Source organism: Poecile atricapillus, chromosome Z (genome assembly GCF_030490865.1).
Source record: "Poecile atricapillus isolate bPoeAtr1 chromosome Z, bPoeAtr1.hap1, whole genome shotgun sequence".
NCBI lineage: Eukaryota > Metazoa > Chordata > Aves > Passeriformes > Paridae > Poecile > Poecile atricapillus.
The window spans coordinates 12512412-12532598 of NC_081289.1; the positions used below are offsets into that span (position 1 = coordinate 12512412).

The 20187-nt window shown below is 39.3% G+C and overlaps 1 protein-coding gene across 2 annotated transcripts in view; it reads right to left on the minus strand.

Annotated features, from left to right (window-relative positions):
• LOC131592824 (reelin) overlaps window positions 1–20187 on the minus strand; it is a 273205-nt gene that overhangs the window by 187345 nt on the left and 65673 nt on the right. For both annotated transcript variants that reach the window (XM_058864623.1, XM_058864624.1), the window contains exon 3: window positions 9025–9160. In XM_058864623.1, coding sequence (XP_058720606.1) covers window positions 9025–9160 — 136 coding nt within the window. The remainder of the gene's footprint in view (window positions 1–9024; window positions 9161–20187) is intronic.

Below are 20187 nucleotides of genomic sequence, written 5' to 3' on the forward strand. Positions count from 1 at the left end.
AACTTTAAAACATAATGTTACAGTGCAATTTTACCTGTAAAATATGTAATGAAAACAGCCATTAATCACCAACAAGATCTGAAGAACAGTATATGAAATACTTCAATAAAATGCTTTTAATTAAAAATGTATTATTTGAATTGGTGTAGCATCTTCAAATCTTCTTCTAAGTGATAACTTGGCTGTAGAACAGAGTTCATTCTGTCAGATAATTTGAGGTCATGGTCACTTTGAACACTCAAAATCAAATTTGCCAAGCAGGAGGGCAGGAAAAGCTGATCAAATTTTTTTGTTATCTTTAAGTTTAGGCATTCCTTCTTTTTTGTTTTTAAACTTTTGCTAGAACTCATCATGAGGAGACCACTGTTTTACAGAAAAAGGGAGAATTTCTTTCTTGCTGAATATTACTGCTTGTCTAACATAGTATTTTGTAGATCACTCTATTAAAGTTCCTCCAAACAAATAAGGCAAGAAAAGTAAGTTAATTTGTGTGAACTGAGAATATGGTCAGAATCCTTATATGTCCTTGCTTGTGTACACAAACAAAGCAAAATTAAAAAAAATAATGTGAAGGCACTAATTTTAAAAAATTTGAAAAATGCTGCCTGTGCCTTTGGTGACAGCATGAACACACCTGATTGCTCTGCTGGATCCAGGGCAGTGCTTAGCACCCTGCAGGATCAAGTTCCTCACCAAGTCATCTAGCAATAGCCCCTTACCAGAAGTCAAGGGCTTCCCAAAAACAAGACAATGCACTTGACTCCAGCTCATGCATGCACTGGACACATTATCTGCTTAAGAGATGGCATGGAAATGATCAGGCTCTATCAGTCCACCAGGAGACATTCCAGAGCTACCAGGGGTTTCTTTCCATGCAAGCATGGTCTTAATTTGTACAGGTTCATCTGCAGTACTGAAATTTATCTTCCTAAAACATCTTTTACAACTGTCCTCTGCCTGCACTCATGTTTTATGCACTATATGTCTACCTGTAGACAATGGTTCCATGTATGTTTAGTGCTCACTCTTCGGTGTCTAACATTTCCAAAAGAACTCCCCAAAACTGGTTTGTGGCTATTTCATTCAGCATATTTCCTCTAGGATGTCATTTTGAAAGGTTTGTTGTTGATCAATTATTGCTAGGCAAAAGACATTTCATCCAACTGCTCTGATACTGAGGAAAAACTTTTTAGTGGAAACAAAGTCTTAAGAGTGTGTGTAATATGTTCTGTACTCCAGTCATGTTTTCAAAATTAAGCCATTTTGAGAAAAGGGAAAGATAAAGCAATGCTTTGAATGAAACAAAGGTTTATGCTGTTGATGAATTAAAATACATTCTGAAAAAATCACCCTGAGGTTAAATTTCAGAGATATTTTTTATCAAAATTCAAGAGAGAATTTTAAACACAATTACTGATAACCGATTCACACATTGTGAATTGATGGTCTCATGTACAAAAATAATGAGAACGTTGCGAAGAAAAGGAAGAACGTAAAATCTAATCTCTGCTTCTAGAATTGCTAAGTGAATATTTATATGAAGGGAAGTAATTCTCACAATTACCATTTTATTATTTAGATAACACCAGTAGAAAATTACTAAATTTCATTTTATTTCATGCAGGAGGTGTCAGAGTCCTATATGAAGCCACAACAAAATCTTAATAGAAAAGCCAAAGGCTATACTGAGCTTCCTTCTGCTATCATACATTATGAGTATGTGATATAACAAATTTGCATCACACAAAGAAAAGAAACCATCCTAATATTGTATAACATTGCAGTTTCTTCTCTGGCATTACACAACATTGACAGAAGAAGCATTTTATGCTTCTTACTCATCTTTGGAATTATGTTAATTAACTAATACCAATAGAATTTTCATGTGCTTTTACTTTAAGTACATGCTCACATAACCATTTTTACTGTCTTTGTTGGTTCTGCTTTTCTTATACCTACAGCACAGGATGAGGAGTCTAAAATCACAAATGGCCAGTTGTCTGCCCACTTGGAGAAAAGTTTAAAAAGCAGTCTTCTCATTAAAGTAAGCTTTTAGGAATATCAGTCATTTGAGAGAATATTACACAACAGATTTGACCTACAAGGAAAAAGGAAAAAAATTGCAAGATTTTATGAACTTTACACAGTTGCCATTTTTATTCATACCCTTCAGCAGATTTCAACTGTTGAGCAGCCCACTCATTGAAAATTCTTGACACAGAAAAAGTTACTTACTGTTGAGGGTGGTGGTTATGAAAAAGTAATTTTATTACTTGATACAGATGCTTATGTTTAGGCAGCTGATTCTGTCTGGGTGGGATTCAAATTCACATTTAAAAAATCTTAAAACTTGTGCCTATATAAAGGTCTACAACCAAGCTATGTAGCTAGTGATCCCTTTTGGTCAGTGGAGATCTAGATGTTAATTCTGCTGCCCAGAAGTTTGAAAATAATTTGGAATATCCTAAGGAAGCTGAGACCTTCTATTCCTGCAGGTACCTCTCCCTAGATGTAGAACTGATTGTCTATGGAACCACCCATTAACCCTCAGGGGAATTACAGACACACAGCTCACATAAACACCTACCTGGAGATAAGAACATATCCTACATCCAGCTGAAACAGCTGGAAACCCCTTTTCAGGAGTGGACAATTAGGTGCAACCAGCTTTCATCCTCTCCCATGGTTTTTGTGCTTTGCTCTGAACACTTCTGAGTACTCACCATCACAGTACCCTTTGTGTTACTATTTTCTGTTAAAAAAGTTCATGAAAACACCCACAATTTCTCATTAGTCACCTCTGTCTGCTTTACACAAAATAGACAATACTAAGACAAAACTAACAGACAAGTTAAATTTAATTCCTCATAGTCAGATGAGTCTTTGCTGTTTGGGGTCACAGCTAGAGGAGCCAGAATTATTCCATGCACAGTGTTTGCATTTCACTGGAAATTAACAAACACAGAAGATGAAGGAGGTAATCTGGGCAGCACATCAACATGGGACATGAGAGCAGAGCCAAGACAGGAATCAAATATTGGCTCGTGATTTTCAGAATATTACACATAATGTTGATTGACGGCACAACAATGCCTCTACCCAGGGAAGTGGAAAACCAAGCAAGGGAGTAATTTTTCTTCATAGTTCCACTAGACTGACACACCAGCAAGGAATAATTGCTGACGATTTTTTTTTCTACAAAGCATAACTTATAAGCAATATGGAAAAATAAAAATTACTGCAACACTGGGCTAATGTTGGAACTACTCTGACTGTAAGCAATGACTGTCTCTTATTGGGTGCTGCCCATACAATCCCTGACTCAGAGTCCACACCAATATAACAAAGAGTGCTATGAAATATCCTGCTTCATGCTTTTGTTGCAGTAAAGAGAAGGAAGAGAAGTGCAGCACTTGTTGAAGCAGGGTTTCTTTACAAAACCCCAAAGCCAAGGCTATCTGCACTTTAAGGTTTCCATATGTGTTACGGCACACCTCAACTGAATGCAGAGATTTCAAACCGTGGCAGCAACAAGAATGCCGTGGAGAACAGTGTATTCCAGTGCACAATTCTGTGTCATCATAACAATGTGAGGGAGAAAGACGTACATGACCATATAATTGAGAGATGATTATACATAAGTGCAAGGGACTTAAGGGACCTCACTTCTGATAGATGCTGGTTTCTGCTTACTTTTATGTTATTATTAGTGTGCATTTTCGTTGTGTTCAAACATAACTGTGTACTTAATCTTGAAGATTATCATTTGTACGTCTTTCAAACAGTTGAAAAAACCACAGTAGACAGTGTCTTAAGTGGCAATTTAGCTAAGTGGTTTACCAGGGGAATGTGTTTCCTTCAGACAAAATAGACCTTTCCCACCCTGGCTAGAGGACTAATATAGTAAAGCATGTAATCTTCTTGGATGTTTATTCAATATTTCCATAATTATTATCATCGGTTTTCTATAAATGCTTTAAATAGATAACCAAGTCTCTCAATCACAGTCTTTATGTTCTGTAGTGTTTGTACAGCATGATATTTTGAGTTCATACATTAACACCATTGCCAGTTCCTGAAACAGGCTTAAACACATGGGCATGAAAAGAGCAATTCTGGAACAGGGTACTTCAAACTTCCCAGAAAGGAGTTGTAACTTAAGGTGATTATGGGGAAAGGCACATTCTCAGCGAAAAACACTGAGATTTTAAATTTCTTGAAAATTTCTTCCAAGAGTTCAGCTGCCCGCCTCAGCATTCAGTCCCAGACTTTTCCCAGGAGCTGTGCTGAGAATCAGTTTCTCCTGCCTCAACAGAAGTGATGTGCCAGTGCCCTGCCTCATCTACCACTGCTCTCTCACCTCTCTTCATGCAGAGCCACCACCACAGCTATTTCCATTCCTATTGAGCCGTGTGCACCATAAGCTGTGCTGATTAAGCATCACATAATATGTGACTGGGCCTTTTAGTACTTACTAGCTTATTAGACTCTGCCTACAGACTCAGGCAGATACTTTTACAGAGGTCCAGTCTTCTGTTAATAGAAGTTATAGTGAATGTATAGACACAATCATCCTTATTAAACACCTGTTCAGTGACTAACACAGCTGGTTGCATAATAAAAATATATTTTTAGGTACATTCTACAGGCTATAATTCTATTTAGTACAATAGCTGAAACTTCTGCAATAAATCCTGCTGGTGGTCAAAACACAATATGCTTTTGCTATTTAGGTCAGCTTTATCACTCTTGCAAACTAGTAAGTTAAGCCATCTATAAAACAACAGGCTTAACAACCTAAGATGCAGCCCAGCAGGCCATCCTGCTTAACAGCCATTATTATCCCTGCTGTCAGGCTGAGCTTTAACTAGGTTAGTGTGAGCTTAGAGCAGAAATTACAAACCACGAAACCTAGCTGAAGGATTATGAAGATAATATTTTACAAATTTGCACACAATCAGAGAAATTACTTGTTAGTGCAAAGGAGGACCTACTGTTTTGTGGTGGTAAAGAGAATTTACAGATCCTGGCAATTTTCTTGGGAGGCCCTGTGCTCAATACCTGTTTAACATCCGTTATTGCTAAGAAAACTATTCTGTAATAAATTATGAATTTTAGCTTTTATTTCCTCAACTCAGCTGGAGGTACCTATGGTGAAAACACACTAAAGGATTTTGCTAAGATGTACTACAGGAACACCAGCAGCACTCAGAGTTTCTCTTAGAGGTGTATTTCAAAAAAACGTACTTTCAATATTCATTTAATAGCCATAATAAGGTACTTTGAGGGCAAAATCCCAACAGAGTGAAAATAAATTTGCACACAACTAGTGTAAAAAAACAGCCATTGCCTCATTTTGCACAGAAACAGGTTGGCTCCAGCCACCTTCCCCCATGGAGCACAGGGCTCTGCACCATCCCTTTTCCTGGTGAAACTGGGGAGAAGGCTTGTTGAGTGAAACACTGAGACAAGGAAAGATGCAAAGCTCCATCAGGAAACATTACATTTCGATCCAGCAGTGGCACAGCACTGTGTGCAATGGAAATAACTGCACTACATCAAACTGCAGAGATTAGGAATATTCCAGTGGGGCTGGAAAGAAACTGAGCACTGTGCTAGCAGCTGGTGTAAATCCCAATTTGCTGTGCCTCTGCATCTCACATACACAGAAATAAGCCCATCTCCTTGCAGAACTGTGCCCCACATCCCTCCCCAGAGCATCCCTTCCTGCAGCACAGCAATACTTTGTGTGTCCCTCACTGGCTGTTTCAGTAACCTAAGTGTGGCCAGGAGCCATCCTCCTCCACCATGACTGGGAAATGCAAGGTGGACTGGGAACTGGGAACTGACACATTTATGCAGGAATATTTCTGGCAGTTTATAAACAAATCACGTTGTGGCAGGGAGGATTGTTGCTGGGAATGTCCAAATTTACAGGTATAAATGCTCTGCCTGGCTACTGATTTTTATGAAAATTAGTATCTTAATATCTCAACCACTTTGTCATGTTTGTTTGGTTACCAATGGATACAAAAGCTGCAAGGAAGAACAGGCTGACAGCATCACTGCACAAATCTCATGTCTTAGCTCTAGGAGAGCACACCAAAAAGCACAGATGGAGTGAAAGGGAATTTTGCCCATGATGCCTACAGGGTCGTGTTACATCTACAGAATTCCACTGCTTCAGTGGAAGCCAGAACAGGTCAATAGTGTTTGTAGTTAATAAAATATATCTGTGCATCTATAGCAAAAGCTATCTGGCCTGTGAGAGATTTGCCTGGTGACCTTTGTCCAGTTTCTCCTGAAAATTGTCCAGGGAGAGTTATCAACACTCAAAAATCGCACGTCAAAGCTAATGCTAATTAATAACCTTATTATCCATCCCCAGAGAGGTCAGAGACTAATGAGCTGATCTGAATCACAGTCATGTTGGCAACAAACAGTATAGGAAGCTCTTACCTATACTGAAGTGTTGTCAGAGTCTATAAATTCACATATTTTGTAAATACTTTCAATTTATACTAAGTTAAACAAAAATTAATTAAATTGATACGTTAAATGTAATCTATACTAAATTTAAACTTTATATTAAATTTAAAATGTTTTAAAAACTTATTATTTGCTATAAAGGAGAAAAAGGGAGATAAACAAGATAGAGTACTCTAGAACTCTTTTATTCAGGGGACTGAGTAAGGTAGACAGACTAACACTGCTAAACAAAACACTAAACAAAAATAGCTTTGTTTACTGCAACTTGTGATTTAGTAAGCAGGATAAACACCAGCTGAAGCAACAAAGTGTGGGCAGATGAAGAAAAATTGAGGAGGAGGATTAGAGGTAAAACATATTTGTCCTCTTTACATTTCCTTCAGCTGATGATCACGTTTACCCAGTATTCCTGCAGACAAGTGTGATCCTGGGGTAAACACCAACTTCAGAGAAGCTGAGCCCTTCCACTCTGGTCTGGATTTGTTCTCAGGGAAAGCAAACTGATAAAACGGCATCATTTTGCTCATCCTCAAAGATAAATCAGTATCACCCATGGAGCATCCTTTTACCTCACATGAGACATTCTGGGAAGCCACTGAGTCTGACTTGGGAACCCTGGGAGCAGCTGTGGTGCTGGGCTCCCCACTGCAGGATCAGACCTCTCAGCCCTGCCAGATGTAGGTTTACATCCATGCTGCAAATTACCTAGCCAACAATAAATTCAGATTTCTGCTATGCATAGCAAGGACTTCACTAACATAGCGCAGACCTTTGTTCAAGGGGTGCTAATGCCAAAGAGGTGGGTTACAACTTAAACAAACAGGAAATTACAGGTTTGATTTCCAAAACTGTTCAGTTCTGGTTTAACTCTGTTTCCACTGAAGCCAGTGTTGGATCTTCCATAGATTTCAAGATAGACAAGCACCCACTGCTTTAGAAAATAACCCTTTAATTTCACTTACATGAGAATCAGCACTCATAGTTGTATTTGAATTTCTGCAGTTATTTTTCAGCTCTTCTTCAACAATGGCAAACATGAACAAAAATCCCAATACAAAATCATGGAAAAAGTCACCCGCAGGAAAATGAATGGCTGGTTAGAAATTGACCTCAAAACTCACAATGGAGGGTCATATCTAATAGCAACTACATTCACAGTCCCTGTGCAAGTTAGGACCAAAAATTCAACAGTTATTTCTTGAATTCTAGGAAATCCAAAAAATTCAAGAAAGAAAGGGAGTAAGCAAGAGTACACAGAGAAGCTGTACAGGCAGCTCAAACAAATTTTAGCTGCTTCGACTTTGTCAACAAAGGAAACTATTTTTAGAAAGGAATTAAATGTTGTATAAACCCCATAGTTGGCAGATTTCCTCCAGGTATATACAACTCTTATATTGACAACAAATATACTCTCACAATTTAGTTACCAATCATCAAAACTATTATTTCCCAATTTACTGTTAAATGTTTAGAAGAAAAGAGAGCTAGAAATAAAAATGTCTTGACATTGTCATCACAGCTAATAAATAATGTATCCTGACAGTATAGGCAAAAAAACTCCCAAAACAACATTATTTAGGTATGGTGAAATATCAAAGTCACAGGTAAATCAATCTACAGGTACTGTGTTCACCATCAGCAGCTTCTGTTCTCAAAGAAGTCAGTCACTTATTTTTATGTTTTTCAACAGTAAAAAAACTTGATTATGTAGGGCACTTACCTGCTGCTTCCCATTATGGATTGAAAGGGAATAATACTCAGAAAGTTTGTTCTGACAACAGGACAGTCACAGAAACATGGAAACATGTCTCTGAAATGCTGCAATTATTCACTTATTGAATTAGGGAGTCATCTGCCTTTTTTTTCTTTGAAAATGTCAAATTTTTCTACTTTTGATTGCATTTTTGGGGTATTTTCTCTCTCAAATCTGGTCTATAAAGTTCTGGGACAACTAATTATAAATTACTTGAAGGAAAAAGATAGTAATATATACACTAATAATTCAAGATAAGCTATTTTTTTGGAATCTTTTTTGGTACTAAATCATCAAATGATAACTTATGCCTTTGAAACAAATTACAGAAAAAAAACCCTCTTGGTCATGCTTGGTTCATCAGAAGTTCAGAGTTTAAAATTAGGAACAGTAAATACTTGAGTATAGTTACTCTCAAATACTTGCATTTTATATTGATGCTTACAATATGAATAATATATTTATGTGATGTTCTACCTCATGTTAAATGCAATAGTTACAAGACTGTGTCAGTGCAAATGGGCTAATAAAGGATCAATGATAGGATTAATTACGAAGAAGAATCCATTTATTTTAAATGCTAGACCTCCTACATGCTTCAAAAATAAGAAGCTTCAATATGTACAGAAACTCTTCAGCCAGGAAGAACTCAATATTCTCAGTTCAAATTACAGTCTGCTCTTGGCAGTGAACTCTGACTCTTTCATGCAGACAGTGTGAGCAGGTGAGACTTTCGCTGTCTCCAGAGTGATTTTCTGCTCATGGCTTTGGTGTATACGTACATGAAGTTGACACAGCCCGTCCCTGCAGGTGGAGCAATCCAAACAAAACTGAGGTTTGTGGTTGGGAGATGGCTCACATGGGACGCAACCACGCTGCACATGAACTGGTTTCCAAACTGGTGGTCGGACATAATTCCTAGGAGAAGGACACAGAGGAAGGAAACAGTAACACGTGTTAATGGCTCGCTGCAAGGTGCTAACAGACCGAGAAATGCATCTGCCATGTGTTTTATCAAGGCAACATGGAATGAAAAAACCCCAGGGGTATGCCATCAACTAATTACAATTAATGCCAATGAAAATACTGAAGCTGGCCTTCGCCTGAGCCAAGACTGACTTTGCATTTACTGTGTATTTACTGCTATTCGTTTTTATGAGGCCAATACCAGAGGAATTTGCATTTTTGAAGGAGGAGCTGGATCACAGCTACTGTAAATCAGTTATTCCATTACCTCATTTACACTCATTACAGATCTAAAAGAAAGTAACACCTGAAGCAAAAAAAAGTTCTATTTTAATAAGCAAAATGAAGCTCTTAGAGAAAGGTATTATTTCCTAATAGACACCTATTTGGAAAAAACAGGTGAATATTGGATTCACAAACTCTCTGATCTGAAATAAAAGCAGCAACCTTCCACAGTTTTACCAGTACACATTCCTTTGATTTTTTTTTAATTTATTTTTCATACATGCCTCTAATACATGAATGAATGTAAATGTCAGTTATTAATCCCTCCCTCTGGAATTCACTGCAGTTCAACATTAGACAAAAGAACTGTATTTTTTACATAAAACAATGCTTGACAGCAATCTTTCTCCCCTCGGAGTCTTTTGTAGTTTCCTACAAAGTAGTGCAAACTTGGTTGTTTGTTTGACATCTTTGGCTTAAAGGAAAGCAAACTTAGCAGAATGGATCACTACACCTTTACTCCTAGAAAGAGTAAATGATGAAATATTATTTTAAATGCAGTTATCAGAAGAGAATGCCTTGTTCCAAATTACTTCAAATATTGAACCTTCATGTCAGAAAACAGTGAATGGGCTGAAACATTGCTAAAAGGATCAAAAGGAAAAGGCAATGGGAGCAGGCACCACTGTGCTCAAAAATGTCATCGTGAGCTATTTGGTGATTGCATCTCAAAGTTTATAGTGGCTGGTATTTCCCAAATTTGCTTGTTGCAATTACAACAACAACTGAGAAATAAAAAACATCTCTGACTTTATTACTGGGTTTTTCGTTAATTCTCCTGTAATGTGAATGCAGAAATTTCTCGTAAACCTCCACAGATCAGAGGTGGAAGGAGTTTGCAAGTGAAAGGTTTACATCAAGGAGAGGGATAAATCCTTCCTAATGCAAACAAACTGCTCCACCTGCCGTCCCCAGGGACCAGATGCCAGCAGCACCTTGCATGGTGTGGGGGGCTGTCTCACGAGCAAACCTTTCCATATTTCACAGACAAAAAGCAATGTCTGAAATCCCAGTCAGGTACTGGTGAGGATGACAGACTCTAGCTCAAGGCTGTGGATGCTATTTATCCTCAGGGCTATGAAATTCTAAACCAGCTCCAGTTTTTTGGGGGGAGAAATGAGCCACAGTGAATTTAAGTGATCCATCCCAGGAGTGACAGGAGGAAGCAGGTGATGATAGTGATGCCTGTATCTTTTACAAACAACCACAACCTCCTCATTCAGGGTTTTTCAGTTAGTTCCCCACTGAGAATCCACATGAGATTTGTCATTCACACAGTCACAGCTCAAATCCCCAAGTGATGCTGAAGCTCATCATGTCAGGACAGTCACAGAGAAGGCTCAAGCTCCCCTGAATGGAACCTCTTTTCTGAAGATCAGTAGTAGAGAAAACCAGAGAGATGGTATTTTACTGACTCTTCTTTATTGCAAGAGACTAGATACAGATGAGGTTTGGCCACTCCTTGCCATGCTGTATTGCTTTCTTTGCCTTTCTTGGCTAATTGAGAGGGGTGGCAGTAACATCCTTAAGGAACACTGCTCGACTGGTGTCCAGGCTCACCGCCCTGCTCCCATTGCTGAAGTCCTGCAGCAGTGCTCTGCTGGGACAGGTGTGTCCAAAACTATGCCCAGAGAGGTCCCTCAGAGAGCAAATGCTATTTAGGCAACTGCTTTGCTTTGCCCAGGGTGTCGGGGGGTAACTGATTCTTTCCCAAAGCCTGTCCCTCTCTCTGAAGCCTGGGCTAAAGGCAGTGAGTGACTCCAGTGCTGTGGGCTGGGGTCTGGGGGCTGCTGAGAGCACCAGCTCTCATCTGCCATCATCCCTGGCTGTGCAATGGGAAACAGCCAGCCCCAGACTAGCAGGGTAATTAAACAGTAGATGCTGTCAGGGGAGAAGCAGGAACAGCCCTTCAGTTTGAAGAAATTCCCCTTCCTCCAGAGCCAGCCAAATACAAGGGAGGACAAAGGCTGTCCTAACACATCCCCCAGCCAGGGGACAGGCACAGCAGCCTGGGAAATGCGACTGCTTCACTCCCAGGCAGCAACTTGTGAGTTAATGAATTCCCTAGGTTTCAGGCAGTATACTGCAAAAATGTGTCTAACACATCAAACACATAAAACATCTGTGGAGAATTTCTTTTTCCTTTGATTTACAGTTTAAAAAAATAACAGTTTTGCAGTTACTAGAATAAATTCGAAACAAGAAAAAAAACCCAAGTTATTCAATTTTTTTTCCAGAAAAAAAGTCAATGAATAGTACAGCAATCGTTCGAAATCCCAATTTTATAATTTTATCACCATGTAATATTTATATTTTATTAATATTTAATTATTATATTTTTACAATAAAAACAAACCTCTTCCTCTGCTGGACCTTTACTGAGTACATCAACTCCATTTAGGAGTCCAGAGCCTCCAGGATATTTAACAACAATTAAATACTGACACTTCAGTGAGTACAGAAATATTAAAAAACTTTTGGATGCTTAAATTCCAAGGTTCCCTATTGAAAAGGCGAACATAAAAATGATAAAAATGCAAAAAAAAAAGGAAAAAAAGAAAATTCAATTGATACTAAGAACTTGTTAAATTAAGGGCAAAGAATGTTATTTCACCTTTTTGCTTCCATCCTTTTTGCAGTTCCTTGTTATGGAAGGCAACTCCTCCCTTCCCAACCCCTCTCCAAACTGCAGTCATGCTGCTTCTCAGCCTGCGTGTTTGCCCCATAGCAAACCAAAGGACAAATGTGAAACAACATTCTGCTACAAAAAATTTAAATTACTTTGAGATAAGCCTGATTCTACAGCAGCTCTAAGAACAAAACTGGATCCTCTACGTTCCTCTGACAGCTTCAGAGTGGCTCAGGTCAATATTGTCTGCAGGTACCTCCCTCACACCCTGATGACCAGTGCAACAATATACATTCAAGTCTAGTGTTTAGAAAACTAATGATGTAGGTAAAAATTTAAGATCTTCCTGTATAAAACTCTAGAAACACTTTAGCAAAAAATCAAGTGCTTCCATGTGACTTCATGAATACTGAGATGTTCAAAGTTTTGTGAGAGATACCCATCTACAGCTCTAAAATGTGCTGCATGCAAAGAAGCTGTTAGAGTCCATCTGAACTCCTTTTGCCTTGGTTTTTACAGCCTGCACTCATCATAATGACATGTTTCAGACATCTGCACTTTCTAGATTCTCCATCCTCTAAAATTTCTGAGGCTTTAGGAGTCTTGGTATAATCAGTATAATCATTCAAATCCCAGACATGCTTTGTACCTGCCAACAGCACTGCTAGGAGAGGAACTAGACATTCTCAGTCCCTCTCAAGGGGGAATTCAGCAGCTGTTTCTATAGTGTAAACTTTAAAAAAATATGGGTAGTGTTATTCAATACACTATCTATAGTCTCTGAATCAAAGAACTTCTATGTGAAGAGGTAGATTTCAAGGGATAAAATTTCAAGGGATAAGAAATGCAGGGATAGAGAAAAGTATTGGAAGGAAAAGCTTAGGTAAAGTCAGATGACAAATACATAAGTTCAATCTTTAAATGTTTAAAATTATTTTATTGGTAATCAGATCCACTAGTAGGGCTATAATAGCTAATGCAGGGAAATATCTTGCTTCTTTTATAAGATGGCACTGACGAAGGTCAGTGAGATGTGAAAATGGGGGTCCACAAATGCCTGAATTCAGGTGTTGATTCTCATCAACACTCTTGATCCTGATCAATCATTATTACTTCCACCTTGTTGTGTAACTTCTCCAAAAAGGAGAACCACAGATTATAGCAGCCATTCATCTGGGCCTCTGGAAGACAATCCAAGATCTTTTCTACTGATAGAGCTTGGGAAGCATCTAACGGTACAGATATATGCAGGAAAGAGCCATATCATTCTCTGCTTTCTAAGTCTGAGAAACATCCATCTGGAAGAGCTCTGACTTGCACCCTGTGTTTTGTAACTACATAATTTTATATATTACAACATGACATATCCTCCTTAGAAAACAGTTTTCTAAACCAGAACTTCCCCGTGAAGGAGCTCATCTGCATGTCAAGGTCCTTGGTAAGCCCTTCATTAAAGCTAAGGCTCAACAGAATTTCCAGTGATGAAGCAGCTGGAAGGTGGTGCCATTTCCTATTTATTACATGAATTGAGTAAGATATTAAACAAAAGAGTGAATATTAAATACAGGTGTAAAATGAATGATCATGTTTCGGCTTTGCTGCTTCTAAACTGATTATCTTCTACGTGCTTCCATTTTCAAAGATTTGTGTAAGTGAGAGCAAAATGCCAAACATAAAATATTGATGAAATTCCAAGAAGAAAGAGCTCTAAGTAACAAAATAACTCTGGCATATTTGAGAAAGCAATAATTCCTGATTAGGAGATAATAAATTTGATTCAGAAACAGACATTTTCAAATTAGATTTTGCATTATGTAAAAATAAAGTACCTAGTCCTAGGAACCAACTTTTCCCCTGGGAAACAGAGCTGGAGGCTTACATTCTCCATCCAGGCTCTAGCATTTCAAAGGGTGATCTACAAATCCACAAGGTAAGCACAGTTCTGGCTGGTGTTACACAGCAGGGAGTGATGCAAAAGTGACTGTTCTTGAAAACACCTCCTGTGCTGAATCCCATGCTGAAGTGGCCAAACCAGGGCTTGTTACTTGTTTTCCCCATGCAGGAGCAGGGACTTGCTCTGAGGGGAAAAGTAGTATGATTAATTCTTTTTTCAAAATGGAAAGATGCTGGTAGCCATTTTTTTTATCAATTAAAGTAATCACTTTGTCAGGGAGCTAATGCCCACAGCCTCTACCTTCTAGAAGCACATCCTCTCTATGAAACTGAAGGTCAGTCATACAGAGAGGTGCCTCCACTCTCCTGTCACATGGGAGACCACATCACTCAGATACAGGAGTGCTGGGAAAAGTGACAACTTCCTGGCCACTGACAAGGAGCCTGGCTCCTCAGTAAAACCCCTGTAGAACAGCTCTCCAGGACTGCTGCAGAACCAAGGTCCTCCTGCAAGTTCAGGAGAAGCCATGTGCCTCTGCACATTACTTGAGGTGCAGCAGAGGCTGCAGCTGGACTGGTGGCTGGCACAACCTGAACTCACAGAAAGCCAACTCCTTAAGGAACATTTCAGGATAAAATCTGAATGTGTATACACATAAAGTGTTATTTACAGCAGCTAAAGCTACAGCTTTGAGACCACATTTTCAGAGGTAGGAACCTCCCTTTCTCCTACCTTCAGAGCCTTACCTGTAAACATATGTAAAAATGAAATACATTTTTTCACTGAATGCTATAGATTGCCATAATTTTATTTCTTGTTAGAAAATTTGAGCAACATCTTTAAACAGTTATGAAGCCCTTTCAGGACCCTGCAATGTAAGTCTTATCATTTTAGAACTAGTGATGGGAAGAAAATCAAATTGCTTCCTGCTTTTGGTGGTTTTCTCTTTTTTTAAAAAAAAAATCCAAAATATGTTTAAGGAAAACATCAATAATCCATGTTAAAAGAGACCATTGGGAGTAAAGATATAACTGGACCTGGTAACTATAATTTCTAAAGCATGAACACAAATGCACAATTACGAGCTCATGCGGTTTCTACCCAAGCAAGTAGCCAGGTAAAGGTTTCTAAATTACACATGCAAGCTCCCTTCAACTGGAGTAAAAGTGCAGAATATGGCCCTAAATGAACTACACCCACCCAGCTGAAATGTGCTGCTGCCAATTGATTTTTGGGGGGTGATTTCATTCTGCTTCACAGGAAAAAACACATCTCATTTGACAGAGTGTAACAGACTGCTAAAGCACTTGGTAGCCCTTGTGATCAATTAAGGGTCAGGATGGTTTGATAAATTATTAAACAGTGTGAAGAAAGAAAAGACCAGCAAACGACAAATACATTATTTCACCCAGCAATATGTTACCTTTATCTTTCTTGAAGTAAGGTGCTTGTTTCATTATTATTATTATTACTACTGCTTCACTATTAAATAATAAATCCTTTCACTGTCTGCAATGCTGGGGGGGAAACACCATCCACATACTAATCAGAACACTATGAAAAAAACAGATATGTATAAAACAGCCTGTCAGTCACTAAAAAATAAAGTCTGTCACTAAAATCCATCAGTTCTTCTGTGGTCAGGAGAGAACCAGAGCCTGAATACAGCAACCTGATTCTTCAGAGGGTATCACTGTGCTGAAGTGACTCACACTTGAGATAGGAAGCATGGGTTTTATAACCTTTTTCCCCATATGAGAAATTTAAATGGAATTTCTTTATAATTCTGAAAACAACAATTTATTGCAAATTCACATTTGAATTACATTCACAAATTGGGATTTGGAGATTAAATAGTTCTGTTCAGGGCTTTTAGGTGCTTACAAGAGAAGCACTTTATATCCACATTTGTGAATATTTACTGAAGCAAGCCCTTCACTAGAAACACAGGTTTGCGGGAATGCACCACTAATGAACAGATTTTTTAAAATTTGCTCTGAAAGAGAGGATATATTTTTGCTTAATCTCCCTTTTAATGTTCCTCTTTAAAGGGATTGTTAATCAAAACTTTTGAGCAGCCTTTTGATAGAACCCACTTAGGGTTATAATTTCATCTCAGGGATTTATGAGTACCGGTCTCATTAAACCTAACAGGAGCTACACATATGGAAATTGTGGAGCATGGGGAAGAGAATATCCCCTTTCTATAGCACACTTCCCAGCACACTGAATGAGTCCCTTGTGTAATGTGTGATTTGGCTCCATGAGTCAGGGGAATGGGGTGGTGAGACCCTGGTTTACAGCGTGTTGGTAGTTTCAGGCCACTGTCAGAAGGGATGAGAAGACAATTTACTGTTGAAATCTAAGTGTTCCATAGAGAGCAACACGGCACTAAGTGCTCCAAGGCAAGTAGATTTAGTAACAGTAAACAGGGACCAGGCGTAATATAAATAGAAAATGCTAATAAGTTACTGTGTTGCTGAAATACAGAAGTAGAAAACAATCTATTTTCAAAGGCTTGAGCCAAAATCTATTTTAAATGTTTTCCTAATAGTCCCAGCATGTTTTATAATACCAACTTTTATATATATATATATATATATATATATATATATATATTTCTTTATAGACCTGTTAGGCTGATACCTTCATTCTGCACTTTTCACAGTTTCTATTTTAGCACCAAATTCCAGTTTATTCTGTTGAAGGAAAACAACTGTCCTTGGTTTGCATCCACTCCCTTTTTTTTTAATTCTTGTTGTATTTGACTGGTGTCTCATCCATATGAGTAGCTCTCGTACAACTTCCAAAAAATATTGCATTGTTCTGAATCTTTCCACTTTGCAAATGTAAATCTTTGTCTCATGAGCCAAATATCAGATACTCTGCTTGACAGGGCTTATACTAGTGACAAATGTGGCAAAGGGACACCTTGTTATCACACCAGACATCTGCTCCCACCAGGCTCATTGTCAGAGCCTGCAGTAAGCACATCCTTCTTCTTACAGCAGCAACAATTCACCAAGACAGACTTGGAGTCCCTGGAATTGCCCTGGATTTGCTTTAGCAGAGGTGAAATCATGAACCAGCAGTCTTTACTGACAACACCATCCTGACCCGCTGACTAAACAGAGCCATGAACCAACCAAACCTCCCTGCTGACCAGAGCAAGGAACACCAAATGAAACATTGCTGTGCAATACCTAAAAAATCACCACACAGGTCAGTAAAAAAGTAACTGCTCAACACTCATCTATAACCACATGCATCCTGATTGGATCTATAAAGCACCAAGTTGTTGGTTTTTTTTAATAAACCACTCTTCACCCCAGACTCAGCTGAGCTGGTCTGAGTGGCTTGCAGTGACAAGATCCCTGCTCGTCTATGTGGTTGCTGCTAACACCTCCTGGTATCCTGCTTGCTCTTCCATAGCCTAGCATGACTAATTAGAATAATGGCTTTACCTAAAAAAGCCTAAGTCTCTCTTTAATTTATTTTACATGAACTTAATGGTTTCTGGCAGCAGTCTGCCTTGTAAAGCGTTTCCTCTATTTTGATCCTTCGCCCGCAGCCATGTTTTGCATTTGCCTGCATTGCCGTCACTGCCTCAGTCACCTCAGCACCTCATATCTTGGTTGCACTTGCACTGTCCCTAATTACTCCTTATATCTCTGTTATCAACGTTACTGGCAAACTCTGATGTTTTAAAATTGATAGTTTTCTCCAAGGCAAATTAAGTCAGTCAAATCAATCAATAATGATAACTACATAATGAAACCAGAGGGACTTACACATAAATCTTTCCAGATGGAGTATTTATCATTTGCAGACATCTCCTCCTGTTTTGGAGTGATGTTGTTATGGAAGTTATCCTGTTCTATCCCCCAATTCCTTATCTCAGATGATCTGAAACTCAACTTGAAACCATACTGTGTTGTCTGGGTTAGCTGGGATAGAGTTGGTTTTCTTCGTAGTGCTGTGTTTGGGATTTAGTATGAGAATAACATTGATAACACACGGATGGTTCAGTTGTTGCTCAGTGTGCTGACCCCTAAGTCAAGGACTTTTCAGTGTCTCTTGCTCTGCAGGGAGCAGGTGCACAAGACTCCAGGAGGAGCATGGCCAGGGCAGCTGATCTGAGCTGGACAAAGGGATATTCCACACCACAGAATGTCATACCCTGTCTATAAACTGGGGGGAGTTGGCCAGAATTGCCAATCTCTGCTCAGGGATGGGAGGGGCATTGGTCAGCAGGTGGTGACCAATTGTGTTGGGCATGATTTGGTTTTTTCCCCTTGGGTTTTACTCCTCTCTCCCTTTTTCATTTTCATTACTATATTTTACTTTATTTCAATTATTAAACTGTTCTGATTTCAACCCATGAGTTTTATCTTTTTCTGATTCTCTTCCCCATCCCCTGGAGTGGAGAGAGGGTTGGAAAGTGAGCGGGTGGCTCACTGTAGTTGGAGTCTGGGGTAAAACTACAATGTGTACAGAAGCCATGGTTTGTCCCTCACCAGTATCAACATCTCCACAGAGCTGGAGACAAGAGGCACTTTCCATTCAGAGGATCAGTCCTGGAGGTGCTCCAGGTCTCATGATCCCCCTTCCCACAGCTGGGCTTACAGCAGCCTCAGCAATCCCTACACTGAGGTGACCTATGTAAGGCCTCCTACAGCCCTAGGTGCCCCTTTGGGACATCAAAGTGACCTGTGGCACAGCCAGTCCCAGTCTCTGGGAGACTTTTGGGACAGCTGAGCCTCACAAAAGCCTATCTGCTCTGGAAAGATGGCATGCAGGCAGGAGAGATACATATGTCAGGGAAAAGCCAGCAGAGGTAATGACAGACTGTGGTTTTATCTTCATACATTTACACGTGGCCAACCACAAGCACATGTGCCATTTGTAAGCTCTGCTTACAGCATCTGTAACACTGTGATAAAGAAGATGTTTGTCTTTTTTCAGCAGCTGACACCAGTGACACAGTAGTGCTGGTTTGCTACAAATTCCTCAGAATTCATAAATACTAAAAACTAGAATTGTAAAGTTGCATAATGAGCACCATGGTCATTCTTAGCCTCTGCAAAAGGGTGAAGAGAGCAGAGGAATCACTGACCAAGTTGGTGGGAGAGGTAAGGGAGAAGTGGGGCTGGAAAAATGGTATTATGGATTGCATGGAGGGATTTCAATTAAAATTGTCAATCTCCAGGAGTTCTTGTTTTCAAAGTATACTGAAATTCAATGCTGCTGGCTGAAATCCACCACTGTCTCTGTCCAGATCAAACTAGTGTGGAAGGAAGCACGGTCCTGTACACCACCTGTATGCTCCACAGATATTCTGATGTGCCAGAAAAGAAACCTGACAGATTTTCCTCCTCTGAGGCCACAGACCTGTTACATTGATAGCTTTTATAGCATAATTATAGCATTTATAGCATTGATGAAGGCATTAGGTGTGGGCTAAAGCATTCCTGTGAGGGCGAGCGTGTGCTCTGCTGTGTACCAGCAGCAGGATGTGGGAGCCAGCCAGGGACAGCCAGCCTGGCTGAGACCCTGTCCCTCAGCAGCACCCCCCTGACCCCCAGCAGGGTGATCTCACCTCATGTCACCACAGAAATGCACTGGGGGAATGGAGGCAGGTACTCAGTAAAGCTGGAGTGTGAAAATCAAACTTTCCCTGATACACATTGCTCATTCTTTCCCTCATCACCCAAACAGAAATATGAACTGTGATTTTCAGACTTTTGTGGCATTTTTTGGAAACAAAATTTAAAAAAAAATTCCTTTTCTACGAACACACAAAAAGTTGCTTTAATTCTCTATGCATTTTTAACATCTCTTTTCAGAATTTACAGGACAAAACAGTTCCCTTTCTCTTGTAAAATTGTGCAGTAATTTACTTTGCCTGCAGGTTTATCTTAACTAGTGCAATGATCCAATTCTTTGCAGTTTCATAATGCCTCTCCCCCACTGGTTCAGCCATGGACCACAATGTTGAGAGTATTATAAAGGGAAGGGCAGCATAGTCAGCAGGCTGAATTTCTACCCAGTGAAGGCAGAACGGCACCCATAAGAAGAAAACTCCACGAAAAATGTATTGCAAACTAACAGACATGAACAGCAGCAAAAAATTCATGAAACAAAACCTAAAAACAAAGCTTTACACACCAA